Below are 15,843 nucleotides of genomic sequence, written 5' to 3' on the forward strand. Positions count from 1 at the left end.
CGTTTGGTGTACCGGATTTTGTCATTGAGCTTGCAAAGTACAATTCGTAAATGAATCGTTCGCTCGAACCGATTCCTTTAATGACTCGATTAGAGCGATTCGCATTCGTATATCTGGAGGTAAGCGGTTATGTTAGGAGATTAAACTGTATTGTGTTATATTCTTAACAAAACTGAACACACTGTAGGATGATAACGGTGAGAAGTGATATATAAAAGTCTATTTTAATTAATGAACCGTGTGAACCGATTTGGGCCTTTATTTAGGACTTTCGCGCCATCTAGCGGACAGAATAGAAAAGTGCGGATATTTAATTTTCCAACTCATTTTAACATTGTAAGGTCCAGAGATGTCAACACAAAAAATCCAAACGCTATTAAATAGGCTTGTTTTCCCAATTTAAGTCCATGTTGTTAGCCTGTTCAACGCGTAACGTAACTTAGTACAATTCACTAATAGTTCTGTTCGTTGTAACTGTTTTGTTGAAAGTATATTATGTTCTTTAAGGATATGAACGGACACAATAACGTCGCCAGACAAACGATATATTCAGCCGTGAAACTAAAGTGGAGATGCCGGGGATTGAACCCGGGGCCTCATACATGCAAAGCATGCGCTCTACCACTGAGCTACATCCCCGCTGGAAAATAGCATCGTTTATTAGCATTAAGACGGTTGAATTTAAATATTTAATAAAACTTAAATGATAGCGACGTTTTAAAGTTTGAGAGCTTTACAAAACTACGCTATTGTCATGTAAACAAAAGACTTGAAGCACCAGTCTGGTATTTAGTGAAAACCCGTTTTGAGTATGCAGTCAGAGTACAGATTTGACTTCCCTATTTCTGATTGGTTAATACACTGAGAAAGCTGCTAACTGATTGGTCCCTATTTCTAAATCCCACCCGTCAATGACGTTCGGTTACGCCCACTGAGTGTACAGTGTGACTGTGAAATCAGCGAAAACACGAGGAAAACGCGTCTAAATGGGAAAAAGCTGTTGTGTGATATACTGTACTAACAGATTTAACACGAATTCGCAGCTATCGTTTTACACACTGCCAAAAAACACCGAAAGGAGAAGTAAATTGATCGTCCACAGACCACAGGTGGGTTGATAAGTTGCTAGGGTCACTATGAAGCAAAGATTTTACATTCTACTTAAAAGTATTTTTTTTTAAGTATTTGTATTTTATCCGTGTATTTCATTGGGAAAACATACATTCCCAAGCATATCTCATAATTTTTACTCTATTACATTTCATAAATACAAGTTTTGTTTTACATTTAACATTTAAGTACATTAACGTACTTTTACTCAAGTAAAAGTAATTTTTTTAAATGTAATTAGGTATCAAATAAAATTTTATATGAAATATTAAAGAATACACAGTATGATTCTATGCTTTATAATGTAGTGAAGTAAAATGTTTCCCAATACAAACACCCCAATAAAGCACAGATGCTTGGAAAATGTAACTAATGTAGCGAAGTATTGTCCACCTCTGCTATCAAGTCCAACTAAATTCAATTTAAGCTGATAATAATCAGTTTTACTGTCATTTTCGCAGCAGCCGCTATAAATACCAGCCATTTTGTTGAACGTTTGCCACTCAACAATCAGTGCGTGCTCCGGTGTGGTCACGTAGAAAAGTGAAATCAATGCATACCCTCTATACATTAAACGTATCATAGATGTATGCAAAATAGTCATAAAATTGATTTAAATATTTGATTTGTGATATTTAATTTTCTTTTCTTAATGTAAATCTAATCTATGTAATTTCGCGATTTGTAGCGTTTGTATAATGATTTTATATTGTACCGAATTATTTGGCAATGAAAAAGAAAAGTCCCCTACCAGGGGTTTTATAATGTCATGTGTATATCAAAGAAAAAAAACCATTTGACCTTCAGTCGTAACAGAAAATATTTACTGAATAAGCCTTGTTAAAAAGTTTAAATGGTTTATAAAATTAGGTCTGAAGGTATTTAGATATAACGTTACATAGATATCCTATTGAAGACAATGTCCAATTTTATTTAAATAACGACTTCATTTTCTTGAACCTAATGTCAGAACATCAGTTTCCTCAGTGTTGCAGTTCATTTTGGCGCCGCTAGGGGCGCACAAACGGCACACTTTTACGAGGAGTAGGACATGACACAAAATTGACTGAAATAGCTTTTATTATTTAAATTGTAAACACATACATTGTAACACAGAAAATAATGGCCACGTGGGACATCCAATATTAATGTCTAGTAATGTCTTTCGTTAAACACACAATTGTCTCATTTATGAAAAGTGTGAATGTCAAGACCATTGTAGATTATAAAGTGCTTTAGTTTTGGACCAAAGACAATACTATTTTTTACTTTCATATCGTCCAATGTGCATCAGGGATTGTTGCTTGACTTTTCGAGGGTGTTTGACTAAAAGCACCTCATGGATCTGGAAAACAATCTATATGTAGCACCTCATTACTTTTGGTCACTTCGAACTATAGGATAACAAAGGTGCCATGGGTTGAAATGGCTGTGGTAACAATTTTAACTAAGCGTTAACAAAATAAGGAGGCACATTCTAAGTTAACAACTCTGTACCAGACCCATAAATGTACGTTTAATAAAAAGATCCTGAAGAAGATTTGAAACCCATTGCCCCGGTTTGGCACGGACATTATAGCTGCAGTACAGTTCCACAGGTAACTGCCAGTATGTATTATTGGTTTACTGAATACTTTTACGCAACAACCATGAATCTCCCAGTAAAATCCCACCAAGACCCTCCTAAATGTTCACATGAGTAAACACACACGTTGATACCCACATGGAAATACTTCAGACAACAAAGCTAGAATGGCTCTTGGAACAGGACAGAAGACATGCTGTAGTTCACATCGTTGTCCTAAACGTGAAATTCACGTAAAGCATGCAATAAATCAAATTCACTACGTAAAAAGCGACATCGGTGCAACCGTTTTCAGGCCCTGTCTTTACAGTAGATGTAAATCCCACCGTAGGTCCGAGGACAGTGTGCGCTTAAAGACCAGCCATCTGTTCGGGGTTTCGTAAAATAATTTTCCGCGTCCGCTTCACGTCTAGTAATAGCTGGTATCGTGTTTCGTCCATTAGCGGAGTGTTGATTCAAGGCACAACACTTTCAATACAATAGTGAAACATTGCACAACATTTTTCCAAAATATCATATGAGTATAGCTTTAAATGCATATGTAAAAATAAAGTACAAAGAAAACTCCAAAAAGTTTAAAGTTTTAAGCCTGCGCTAAATAAAGAGATGAACGTCGGCCCTGAATTAGACATCTCGTTGGCAGTGTCTGATTGATGTATTTGATCTTCGTACAGGTCTCGTCAATCAAACAATAACGCTAGTGGAGCGAACGGCTTCAAGTTTCACAAACACTGAGAGTTAGCGGTGAGCGCCAGGCTCAGCGTCTTCAGTATATTTGACTCCTTTTGATTCTTTTGCATTGATTTGCATTGGTATCTTTCAGTAGTGGGTTAAAGTCCAACACCCTCATGCGGGCAACACACACTGAAATACAAAAAATGTAACCATGAATGGCAGTCACGGTGGATCACACCACAGTCTCTTTGGCCTTCTCGTCTGTGAGGAAGGCGTTCAGTTGAGAAATGTCCACCACGGCATCGCCTTTGTTAATGGAAATGTCCTTTAAGTGGTCCTCGTCACTTTGGTCCTTGGCAAAATTAACAAATACCTGAAAAATATGAAATATAGGTTAGATTATTTGCAAATATGCAATTTTAATAGTTTTATTCATTTTTACGTTTCATTTGCATTCGATTTTCAAATTTCGGTGTATTTTTAGTTTACTAAAATACTTTGTAATTTTACAGCGCATTTATACTTTGTATTGTTTTGTCATTCACAAACTTTTCATTAACCTCAATAACTTTTGCGTTTTTTGAGTTTTAGCGTTTTTCAAGTTTCGCGTTTTTGCTTGGGGGCACCTACTGGCATACAAGAGTACTGCAATACTTTGAGAACAGCGAGAGAGTGCGGCTTCATGGTTTTTAAATCAATTAAAACTATTTTAGCCTTAAGGTACTCATCTACACATTAATCTAAATTCTCATATTTCTATTTCATTAATAGCTCAGAAAAAATAATAAATGGCTCTGGTCTGAGGGGGCAGTGCCCCCTGGCCCCCCTAAACTCCACATATGCGTAAATGTTTTTTCTGAACCGAATTTGAATTAAAACCAGAATCAAAACTAATCCGAGTAGGCGATCTTACTTGGTCTAAGGTGGTCTGTGAGACGGAGTAATCCTCGATGTGTAGTTGCTCTTTGTTCTTGGTGAGGATGTTGAAGATGCGAGCGAGGGAGGTAAGGGAGGATGGCAGCTGGTACTGCAGCATGTTTCTGTGTTTCTCTTTAAGGTTGCTGCCCGGCAGCTCCCGCTCGATGAACTCCATCACCGGCTCCAGCTGCGGATCGGAACCGGCCACCCGCAGGATGATGGTGTACCCGTCACCGAACCTGGTGCAGAAATAAAGGCCTTTCAGAATACTGCTCTTAAAGGCTCAGTGTTTAACATTACAATGACGTTTTATTAACAAACCAATGTAAATGTTTTCAATCATATGACTAAATACAAATAGTGTGCCAGAATGCACCTAATAAATTTGTATGTTAAACAGACGTTGTATAAGTTCCTACCTGTTTTTTAAGTGCTGCACGCTGCCCAGACAGCGAAACCTGCCGTTGACCATGATGGCCATACGAGTGCAGAGAGCCTCACACTCCTCCATACTGCACAGAAACATGACATTAAATGACGATCACTTTAACAACCACTTTTGCATGTAACAAACCAAACCAAAAGTTATACTGCATGATAAAACTGCAAAAACAATGACTTGGGTAGTTCAGAAGGCACACATCAAATGGCAAAGACAAGTAAGAGTCTGTCTCACCTGTGTGATGTCAGAAGGACCGAGCGTCCCTCTTTAATGATGCTGAGGATGCAGTTCCACAGGGCCCGTCTGGCTTTGGGGTCCATCCCAGTGGTGGGTTCGTCCTGTAATAACAGCGACAGCCACGTTAACCACAAATTAAGCAGGAAACACAAACACTATAAATAGTAGTCATCATATTAATTATGATGGATAGAGAGTCGAAATGTGCAGTGATGGGCTGCTTTCCAACTGCCCAGTCCAACTTGACTCCCTGGGACTTTACGGCACTTTAAAAACGTGGCAAGGGCCAAAAGGAAAAACAAAAAGACTTTGTAGGTGTTTTTCAGAGAAAGAGGTCTGCCAACGAATCGATTACACAACAGCTTTGAACTATATTTTAAATAAATGCGCTTTTTATGAAATGTACCGTATTTTTCGGTCTATAAGCCACGTTTTTTTCATAACTTGGCTGGTGCTGCGTCTTATAGTGAGGTGCGCCTTGTAAGTCAGTATGAATTAATTTTGACATTTATGAGGCAAGAGGCAACATTACCGTCTACAGCCGCATGAGTCCGCCATCTGCTGCTTCTGTATTTATGTAATTCAGTGAAGTGGAATGACGAGTATGCGAACTTCACGCTAGTTGGCTTGTTCAGTTAATTTAGCCTATTCAACCTTCCAGGTAAGTTCTGTATGCTATGGTTTATCGTTTAAATAACTGATAATATTACTTTAACTTACAGACATCTATTCAGAATGCTGTTCTGTCTGCTATTGTTTAGTTGAATAACTTGCCTTTCCAGATTAAATGTCTGTTCTTCGGCTTGGATTTTGTGAAATAATTTTCTAAATAAACCCAACGTATAGTTCACTGTGACTTGTATATTTTATGTCTTCTTAATGACGCTTTTTTTTAATGATGCGGCTTATACTCCGGTTCGGCTTATAGTCCGGAAAGTACGGTAGATGACCCAAAAAATATAAAAAACAAAAATGTTGGAGGTTTTATATTTTAGTATAACGGCAAAAAAATCTTAGGCTATATTTACACGTACAGGGTTATTTTGAAAAACGGAGACATTTACCTTTTACATTTACACGTAAACGTAGTTTTCGCCTCTAAAACCGATTCTTTCTAAAAACTCCGGCCAAAGTGGATATTTTGAAAACCTTCGTTTGCATGCTTGCATGTAAACTGAGACAAACGAATGTTTAGGCGGCCAACGTCACAGTATGCGCCAGAGCTCACACCTATGTCAAAAGTGCGACCTATGTTTACATGTGACTGTTACTCTGAACGCTTCCATGATCACATTTATGTTCGTGCAAACTCGTTTCGTTTGTTTGTATTTGCAAATACAGCTGCTCCATTATGTCGAGGAGCAGAGACGAGTGCTCGGAGGTCAGCAATTTTACGCGTGTTCGACTTCATGCGGCGCTGCAAGAACCGACAGACGGATGATGTCAACGTACCGCGAGAGCGAGTTGAGAAATCACACGTAGATGTCTAATTTCGAATCGCTCTCGCGATACTTTTACGGCATTGATCACCTACTGCAACAACTCCTCCCTCCAACATGAAGAACTAGTCCGTGTCACCACCAGCGCTGCCGGTGATTGGCTGACGTGGGCTTGAGCTTCTCTTGATGGCATATATGCACGGCTATGTGTAAATGAACACTTGACATGTGTGCACGATGTTATTTTTTAAACTGGAGAGGTTGAAATGTCCGTTTATGAAAATAGCCGCCCACGTGTAAACGTAGCCTTAATTTGGAAAGGATTTAGCCCATTTGTTTTGCTATGCACAATAACGCAGTACAATTTTCCCTTTGCATTATTTTACCCCACCGTCCAAAATCCAGAACTACGACATTAATTTAATCACACGTTTAAACGATCACAAATTTTTTGTTTATAGTTTATTATTTGCACACTCACCAGGAAAACCACAGGTGGGCAACCAATGAGCGCCATGGCGGTGGAGAGTTTTCGCATGTTTCCTCCGCTGTAGCTTCCCGCTGGCTTGTCGACATATTTAATCAGTCCCAGTTTACGGATTCCCCAGTCTGCCACCTGTAACGAACAAACAGCCAATTAGATTGCTCGTTTTTTAGCTTTAATATTATGATGCACTCATCTCGAAGGCAACGGACCTCGCACACTTCTTTCTCCGGGACGCCCCGCAGAATGGCGTAAAACTCCAGATGCTCCCGGCCGGTCAGCAGGTCATTGATGGCATCAAATTGCGGACAGTATCCCATGTTCTGATGGACTTCATTGATTTCTGTTAACACGCTGCAGAAGCAACAATTTGGTCATATTATTAAAGATTAAAAAATATTATAACACAGTATTTGAGACATTGATTTTAAGAGGAATCTATGTTATGTTCTTTCAGCGGTTTTACCTCTTGCCTGCTAAGTAAGCCTCTCCGCTAGTGACCACAGAATCTCCAGTGAGCATCTTGAATGTGCTCGTCTTCCCAGCACCGTTCACACCGAGTAAACCGAAACACTGATGATAAAAACATCTTTGTTAAAAACATAATCTTACCATTACCAAACTACAGAATAAGAGAAAGTGAGCTCACCTCTCCTGGCGGGATGCCCACACACAGTCGGTCTACAGCTGGTTTCTGTTTTCTCTTATACACCTGCGGGAACATAAAAAAATTACTGTAAAACTGATAAACAACTCTAATGCAATAACTTCTATCATTAAATTGATCTTGAGGTAGACGTGTCCCAGATGTTAAATAATTGATAATTTCACAAACCTTTGTGAGCTGTTTGAGTTCAAGGATGTCCGTCTGTCCACCTCCTCCCAAAATCCTTTGCCTCTCTCTGGCCACGTCTTCATCCTCCTCTCCTATTGGCTGGAGCTTAGTGCTAACCGATCTATTAAACCAAAACATATGTTAATGTTGCATTTTCCAAATTTTTGTTTACTTGAAAGCACGAAAGCTCATTGGGTGTTGGGTCATCACCTGGCTTTGATGCAGAAACGGTACTGGATAAGAACGGTGATAGTAAAGAAAACCACGCCTTCCACAGCCATGGCAAAGAGATTTTTGCCCACCATATCCCACGCTAGAGGAGACCGGAATCGATTCTCGCCGAAATTAATGCAAAAAATATAAAAAAATAAATGTTAGATGTTTACATAGTTTACGTAAAAACTAGTTATTTATACTTTTCAGTACTTTGCTATCGTTATTATCAATAAGCCTGTTGCAGTGCATTATGGAATTGCTTTCCCCAGAAAGATACATGCAGTGCTGTCTGCATTTCGTAACATGTTTTACTTAATTCAGTCCTGATGTCTTTCTCAGAATAGGATTTTGTTCACAAATAAAGCAATTTTGAGCAGCTGCAATTCGAATGATGGTTGCTGGAAACCATCCAGAACATTCTGTGTCCTCAATTCCACTGGCACTTAGATCTGGACCGTTTGCCAAATCAAAACAAACACTCAGAAAAAACTATATCCTAAAGAACCTAATAATAATAACAGTACGCTGGCTTTATCAAGCCAACATAATTATATATGAAAAAAATTAACTCCCCTTGGTAAAATGTAAGAATGTAATATAGCGATTCTACTTTAAAGAAACAGGAACGCTACGCACCGAATCTCTCCAGAGCATCAGCCATCGCTTGATTCTTCACCATGTCAATGAGACCTCTGCCCAGACAGAAGTGAGGGAAGATCAGGAACACGTTCTTCAAGATGTTGTTGATGCCGCCAATCTCCTGAACCAATGAAGAGAAACATCATGAAGGGACTTTCTCAAAGATCTGATCTACATGAAGTTGCATAGACAGAATCTGACTTACGTTGCTGCCAAAAAGCTCCAGGACAAATGTGGACACACTTCCATTAATCCCAATGAGGATGTTGACGCTCGTCAATACCACATACGCTGTACTTGGGATTTTAAAGAAGAATGACGCCGGGTACATCAGGGGCGTTATGGACCACCTACAAGGACACAAAACGCATTTTTATCATAACGTATTATACTACATACACTTCAATATAATAATGCTTTGGGTCTTACCCATATAGCAACAATAATAGAGCGAGAACAGGGAGGTTGGTGGAAGAGACGTAGGCTTCCTGCTGAAAACAGACGAAGATGATGATGACCAACGTCGCTGGGACAATGTAGTTGCACTGTAGGAGAAAGAATAAAATGATTATTTTTAAATACAATTTCTATGAGGATCATTCAGTACTGATAGGCTACACTTACCATATCCCACATAAAGTTGGCCAGCCAGTATAGTAACGGCTGCACTCCGCTGATAAACTGCATGTGTTTGGCTTTATTCACCCTCTCCTGGATGAGGAAGACCACAAAACTGGCCGGGACGAAGGACATGGCGAAGATGACGCAGATGGACACCAGCACGTCCACTGAGGTTGTCATTCTGGCAGTTGAATAAGGATCAGAAATGTCAGAAATGCAGATCGTATCGGTAAACAAGCATGAATCTGTGTCGTGCTTACTTACAGGGCCACTTGTGATAGCTGCTCTTTGGTCAGATTGAGCGGGTGGTTGAACACATTGATGCTGAACTTTGAACTCTCGGGGCCGGCAGGCATATTGGCACGCAGGACGGCATTGTTCATGACATTGAGGAACGCTCCGATACTGTGCCAGCCCTTGTTATTAAACCAGATCTGCGCAAAAGAAGACAGTCATAAAAATTAGACTTTTCTATAGAGCAACAACATTTTTATAAATCATCAATATAAAAATAATGTAAATATTTTTAATAAACACAATTAAGTAATTTTACTAAATACAATTAAATAATTTTAATGCTTTTAATGAAAGAAAGCTCCAAAAATGAAAATGATTATAATGAAATCGTAGCTAATTTACCAGGTGACTAATTACTACGAATTTTTACAATCGCATTTATACGTTTAAGTAAAATCGCCCTAGTAACACTGGGTTAATGAGTGGAGTTAAGGGCTCGTTATAGTCGTGCGTAGGTCCTACGGCGTAGCAGCGACGGCGTAGGTTCCGCGTCGGTTTTCATTTATACTTTTGCGTCGTCGTCCGCGTCGACTTGCAAACACACGCACGACCGCTGGTAGGCAGTATCCATGCGTGTAACCACAGTAGCAGCACAAACATGAAAGAAGAAGAAGCTTAGCAAGTTAACCCACAAACGAAGAAGAAACAGCAACTTGTTGTTTATAATTTGAGAAGACCAGCAATGGTGGAAGTAAATAAACAGCGACTTCTGATGCAGTTAAATCACTCCACAACTTGGCTCATCTTTGTTTTCACCATCACAAACGGAAATACCTATGACGCAGTTTTTTTATCTGACGGGAGGGGTTCTGGTGGACCAATCACAGCGCTTGCGGTCCGCGTAGATCTGACGCGCTGTTAAATTTTTTGTGAGGTGCGCGTCAGGCTACACAGAGCTACGCACAGGCTACGGATAGCCTACCCCGTAGCTACGGCGTAGAACCTACGCACGACTATAAATCGCCCTTTAGATGGTGGGGCTTCATTATTGTTTTTTCTAATAATCATACATTTTTTTATTTAAATTATACATTTTTTACAAATTATAAATATGTAAATATTTTGTAATATTGTAAATATTTTAATAAATATGATTAAATACATTAAATAATTTTATGAAATATAGTAATAATTTTTAAAATAGGAAAATAATGACACATCTCATGGAACTTCGTAGCTAATTTACCAGGTGGCTAATTTCTATAAATTCGTACAATTGCATTTGTATGTTTACGTATATTCGCCCTAGTAAAACTGGGTTTATGAGTGGAGTTAGAGGGAGGGGCTTCATTATGTTTTTTTTTAATAATCGTGCGGTTTTTTTACAATTCATATCATAACAAATTATACGGAATTAGCCACCCCATAAAACAGTCAAATAATATAAATACAAGACAAATGGCATAATAAAACTTCAAGTTTATCTGATTTTCTATTAAAAATTAACCAAATCCAAATAAGAAACACCCTGCCAGGAATTCTGTTGATAGATTACTTTACGCAATAAAGCACCTGAACGCTTATAAGCTCTTTATTTCACACAAAGAGAAACTTTGAATGCGATAAACAGTAGCTGTACACACCTTTACATTGTTCTTGGTGTCGAGACCTCCGATAAATGACGACAGGCCTGCCAGAAAGCGATCGGCTGCAGTTCCCTGTGGGTAAAAAGCTGGGGTTAACATGGGCCAAAATCCTAAACATTGGGTAGCAATTTGGATCTCCGGTGAGTTTATATTCCCTATCTGTAGATCAAACGTAAAGTGACTTCCATCTTTTAGACTGAAGCGGTTGCGAATATGAGAGATTGCATCATTGATCTCATCGGGAGGAGGGAGGGCCTGTGAGCTTCTAGCACCCAACGAGAATCCACCGTACCTGTAAAACAGCCAATTAGACATCATTAAATCCCTGCCTTTTTGACTATAAAGTATAAATGACTGGATTTCCAATTTAATCATCCAAAGTAGTAAATGTACCTGAATTCGTTGACCCAGAGTTTGTTTTTCAAGCTAAAGAGAGAGAGAGAGAGCGCAACAGTTATAGCACTGCCATTCAATTGAAAAGAAGTAATAAACCTGTATCGGTGGATTCGCGTATCCCACCTTTTGCCGATAATCTGAGCGTATGTTTTCACCAAATAATCTGAGATATTTCTGCCTGTCAGATTCTGTAAGGTTTCAGTAGTGGTGACTTTAATCTGAGAAAAATAATCACAAAGAAGCATTCATACATCATTTTGTTTGGAAGCATGAGCTAAAATAAAGAGTAATAATGCTACATTGAAGTAGTATTCGGTCACATGTGTACCTGAGGTGGAGGTAGACCACCTGCTGCCGGTGGGCATTCCGGAAGCATCTTTTTCCGTCCCTCACAGCTGCACTCGCACAGAGGCGATGGGTTTTCCATGCTCCAGTTTCCTTTCAGGAACACATCCCGAACGCTTTCTGGAACCTCTGGAGTCACCCATTTTCCATCTTCGATCGGACACGAAGTGCCACTATTTCAGTCAAAGAAACAAAAATTGTATTTAGTTTTGTTTGTTTTTAACTTCGCTTTTTACATTTTTAGTCTATGTCTGCTATGGAATTTCGCAAGCAGCATCAATATCATGGGTTTGAATCCCAGGTCATGCATATATTGATAAAATGTTTATCCTGATTGCATAAAACCGTCTCATGATTTCGACTAGAGGAGCATGATACTCACATCGCTTTCTGTTTTCCTGAGCATTTTTCAGTGTAAACCGGATTGTCCGTAAGAGCTTCAAGTAACCTGTTTGTGTGTCCGTCTTCTGGTGCATCATTGCTGTGGTGAGCAAACACTTATTAGACTCAAAGACTTATAAACAGAGAGCCAATAAAGCACATATTGGGGTGTATGGCTGATGGTGAGCACCTGATAAAGGTGAACTGCTCCTCATACATGTTGGGTTTTAGAGCGAGGCTCGGATACTTTCCAAAGGGAGGTACGATGAGACTGAAGACCAGGGCGATGCACACGAAAACAGCAGGCAGAACGATCTGGAACCGACACAATCATGAAGTGTTATAGGCTTGTGATGGGTTGTTGAAATCTGATGTTACGCGAAGATGGATGGAAGGCCATACCTGAGCGAAGAAACCTTTCCGGGAACGTCGGGCGTAGAGGAATCGCTTCCAGAGCAAAGCCACAAACTGCTGTCTCTTCAGACTCCAGCCCTTGACCTGGTACGATCCCTTACCGTCAGCACCGCCCAACCAGTCCGTCTCCCGTGATTCTGCAGGTGCACATTAACCCAGGTGAGATTTTATGCGATTTTAAATTTATCATGCATAAAACCACTTTAGAATGGGTTGAAATATACTTAAAATAAACCAAGACGTGAAATGGATGAAGAATGAGTAGAAAAAGTACCTGGATCACCTTCGGAGTCATTGAAATCAAAGTCATCTTCAGTAAACGGCTTCAAACAGCTCTGATGGTCACCGAAAGCGTGCCTGCGGTGCCTGCGAGCGGGCAGAATCCCATCTGAACAACAACAACATAGAGAGGAATCATAATTTACACGTTCCCACAGATGCTATGAGAATTTATTAAAACCAGTAATAGTATATCATGCTAGGGTTTTACCTGACATTTCAGCATCCACCCCGTTGTCCTCTGCGACTTTGAGGAAGATCTGCTCAAAAAATCACAAACACGAATCATTTATATTCAATTCCATAAAAAAACACATTAAGGATCTTGAAACGTTTGCAATGATAATCCATCACCTCCTCTAGAGTCGTGTCAGAGATGCCATAGCTAGAAATGCCGAGGTCGGTCAGGCGATCGTCGATCTCGTGGAAAAGCTCCACAAACCCTCCAACTTTGGCATACTCATAGGGGAGAACGTATGTGATCTCATGACCCAGGTCTTCAACCAGTCTGGCTGTAGGAACGTGCTTGAAAATGACGTTGGAGATGAGGGAGATATCTAAAACATGGAGGTTTCAGTTAGCACACTTATTTAGGCAGCAGACAGCAAGGGGACTTAGGAGGTTGTTGGTATCTATTGTGGTGGTTTCACTTTCATGGTCACTGCCCAGTCCAGCATCAGAACTGCTCTCAGACACACTGTCCTCCTACAGAGATAAAAAGTCCAAAAAAAGGAAAGCATGATTAAATAAAACAATTTCAATTGGAACTTTACGATAACCTTCTCATAAGATGTCACCAACCCTCTATCCCTAAATGCATCTACATGATTTTTTGTACCTTCTTAAGGCTTCCCTTAGAATAGGAGGCAACGCTGCTGGAGGTGCGGCATGAGCTTGCGGAGAGATCAAAGTCTTTTTTGACTAGCGTAAGGTAGTATCCCGTTCCCAGCTGGGTTTTGAGGAACAGCGAGGAACCCACACAGCAGAGCTTCCCATGGGAGATGATGGCAATGCGATCACCCAGGATATCGGCTTCATCCATGTGATGGGTAGAGAGGATGATCGTGCGACCTGAATCGAACAAATATGCGTCTTAAAGAAACGTTTCAGGAAGATTGACGCGAGAGTAGTTTGTTTTATGGACTCTGTCTACCTTGACGATATTTCAACAGTAGGTCCCAGATGCCTCGACGGGAATATGGATCGACTCCCGCGGTGGGTTCATCCAGAATCACGACCTTTGATCCTCCGACAAACGCCAGAGCGACAGATAGCTTCCTCTGCATACCTCCTATTGCACATTATAAGAGAGTTAAAATACAAGACCTTTTATTTGAAACTTTACGTTATGATTTATTGTTTTACTGCACCTGAGAGCTGACTGGTGCGAGATTTGCGTTTATGGGGCAGGCCGAGGTCCATCACAATCTGCTTCATCTCGGATTTCACTTTCTCCTCGGACAAACCCTTCAGACGTGCGTAGAACCAGATGTGTTCCTCAACGGTGAGCCTGAAACGTATTGATAATAGTTGCGATTCTTGATCTACAATGTTTAGTTTGTAAAATCTCCTGATTTCTGGAGGCAACTTACATGCTAAATAAGACGTTATGCTGCGGACACACGCCCAGGTTTTGACGTATAGTGCTCAGATCCGTGCGGATGTCTTTGCCCATGATGTAAGCTGTGCCCGAGGTGGGTGGGAACAGGCCAGTGAGAATAGACCTATGGCACAAACATTAAACCGATCAGACAACATCACATCATTAATATCAGATGAACAGGTAGATGTCTCGTTTGGTTGCCTACATGGTTGTGGTTTTCCCAGCACCGTTGTGACCCAGGAAGGAGGTGATCTGGCCTTCATAAAAACCTAGACTCAAATCATCCACTGCCAGTTTCCCGTTATTGTAGACCTTCACCAGGTTCTCGATGTAAACACCAGGGGACAAGTGGGCTGGTTCTTCTTCCATGCAAATGGCTAGTAGATGCATCAAACACGTCAAACTCAATTTTTCATAAAAAATGTTTATATGCATTACGTTTTCATTTTTGTTTCTATACCTTCAGCATTTTCTTTCTTGTTGGTAGACACTGATGTCATCCCGCCACATTTCTCTCCACACCAGTAGGACTTGGTGAACGGGAAGTACCATGGCCGTGGGATGCCGTACTGGCCTGCAAGAGAGACAGGTTCAAACCATGCAAACCCTATCAAAGCTTGCCAATGTCTTGTGAGTTACACTGAAACTGTCTGAATGCTCACCCGGGAACACAGCTTCGATGTACCAGGTCATAATGCCGTACAGCACCGCATCAAATAGCATGAGAGAGATTGATGTGGTGAGACTGTAATTGTCTTCCTCCAGAGGGCTGGAGAGCAGGTTACTCCACTGTATGCCCACACCCTGTTCCTCAAACAGAGCGAAGTACTCGCACCCATAGCCAAAAGCCACGGGGGACAGCAGACTCTGTGAAACAGAGAACATTTTCATGTTAAAACTTTAATGTTAATATAGAATAAAATCATCTGTTACAGTAAAATACAGTAAAAATGGCAGATAATACAGTAAAATACAGTAAAAACAGCAGCTTTTACTGTAAAGTAGAGTAAAATGGCAGCTGTTACAGTAAAATAGAGTAAAAAATAGCAGCTGTTACAGTAAAGTACAGTAAAAATGGCAGATAATACAGTAAAATACAGTAAAAAAAATTACAGCTGTTACAGTAAAGTACAGTAAAAATGATTTCTGTTACTGTAAAGTACAGTAAAAATGGCGGCTGTTGCAGTATAGTACATTAAAAAACGAGGGCTGTTACTGTAAAGTACAGTGAAAACGGTGCCTGTTACTGTAAAGTACAGTAAATACGGCGGCTGTTGCTGTAGAGTACAGTAAAAATGGCGGCTGTTACAGTATAGTACATTAAAAAACGGGGGCTGTTAT

At 40.1% G+C, this 15,843-nt stretch overlaps 1 protein-coding gene and 1 non-coding gene across 2 annotated transcripts in view; both read right to left on the reverse strand.

Annotated features, from left to right (window-relative positions):
• Positions 1 to 567: 567 nt before the first annotated feature.
• Positions 568 to 639, reverse strand: trnaa-ugc (transfer RNA alanine (anticodon UGC)). The gene has a single exon. It is a non-coding gene; the product is annotated as a tRNA-Ala (tRNA).
• A 1,533-nt stretch (positions 640 to 2,172) lies between these two features.
• abca1a (ATP-binding cassette, sub-family A (ABC1), member 1A) overlaps positions 2,173 to 15,843 on the reverse strand; it is a 33,157-nt gene continuing 19,486 nt past the window's right edge. Inside the window, exons 17-49 of the mRNA XM_073860618.1 lie at positions 15,165 to 15,369; positions 14,963 to 15,076; positions 14,708 to 14,879; positions 14,492 to 14,623; positions 14,270 to 14,409; positions 14,053 to 14,190; positions 13,738 to 13,970; positions 13,529 to 13,604; positions 13,254 to 13,453; positions 13,111 to 13,159; positions 12,895 to 13,008; positions 12,609 to 12,757; positions 12,397 to 12,521; positions 12,208 to 12,306; positions 11,809 to 11,998; positions 11,604 to 11,698; positions 11,478 to 11,510; positions 11,082 to 11,376; positions 9,466 to 9,635; positions 9,205 to 9,382; positions 9,010 to 9,125; positions 8,786 to 8,930; positions 8,577 to 8,701; positions 7,936 to 8,064; positions 7,726 to 7,846; positions 7,540 to 7,602; positions 7,357 to 7,463; positions 7,103 to 7,244; positions 6,888 to 7,022; positions 4,965 to 5,068; positions 4,708 to 4,800; positions 4,284 to 4,527; positions 2,173 to 3,743 (exon numbers count right to left, since the gene is read on the reverse strand). Of these exons, the coding sequence (XP_073716719.1) occupies positions 3,603 to 3,743; positions 4,284 to 4,527; positions 4,708 to 4,800; positions 4,965 to 5,068; positions 6,888 to 7,022; positions 7,103 to 7,244; positions 7,357 to 7,463; positions 7,540 to 7,602; positions 7,726 to 7,846; positions 7,936 to 8,064; positions 8,577 to 8,701; positions 8,786 to 8,930; positions 9,010 to 9,125; positions 9,205 to 9,382; positions 9,466 to 9,635; positions 11,082 to 11,376; positions 11,478 to 11,510; positions 11,604 to 11,698; positions 11,809 to 11,998; positions 12,208 to 12,306; positions 12,397 to 12,521; positions 12,609 to 12,757; positions 12,895 to 13,008; positions 13,111 to 13,159; positions 13,254 to 13,453; positions 13,529 to 13,604; positions 13,738 to 13,970; positions 14,053 to 14,190; positions 14,270 to 14,409; positions 14,492 to 14,623; positions 14,708 to 14,879; positions 14,963 to 15,076; positions 15,165 to 15,369 (4,572 nt within the window). The 3' untranslated portion in view covers positions 2,173 to 3,602. The remainder of the gene's footprint in view (positions 3,744 to 4,283; positions 4,528 to 4,707; positions 4,801 to 4,964; positions 5,069 to 6,887; positions 7,023 to 7,102; positions 7,245 to 7,356; positions 7,464 to 7,539; positions 7,603 to 7,725; positions 7,847 to 7,935; positions 8,065 to 8,576; positions 8,702 to 8,785; positions 8,931 to 9,009; positions 9,126 to 9,204; positions 9,383 to 9,465; positions 9,636 to 11,081; positions 11,377 to 11,477; positions 11,511 to 11,603; positions 11,699 to 11,808; positions 11,999 to 12,207; positions 12,307 to 12,396; positions 12,522 to 12,608; positions 12,758 to 12,894; positions 13,009 to 13,110; positions 13,160 to 13,253; positions 13,454 to 13,528; positions 13,605 to 13,737; positions 13,971 to 14,052; positions 14,191 to 14,269; positions 14,410 to 14,491; positions 14,624 to 14,707; positions 14,880 to 14,962; positions 15,077 to 15,164; positions 15,370 to 15,843) is intronic.

Source organism: Misgurnus anguillicaudatus, chromosome 3, assembly GCF_027580225.2.
Source record: "Misgurnus anguillicaudatus chromosome 3, ASM2758022v2, whole genome shotgun sequence".
Lineage (NCBI taxonomy): Eukaryota > Metazoa > Chordata > Actinopteri > Cypriniformes > Cobitidae > Misgurnus > Misgurnus anguillicaudatus.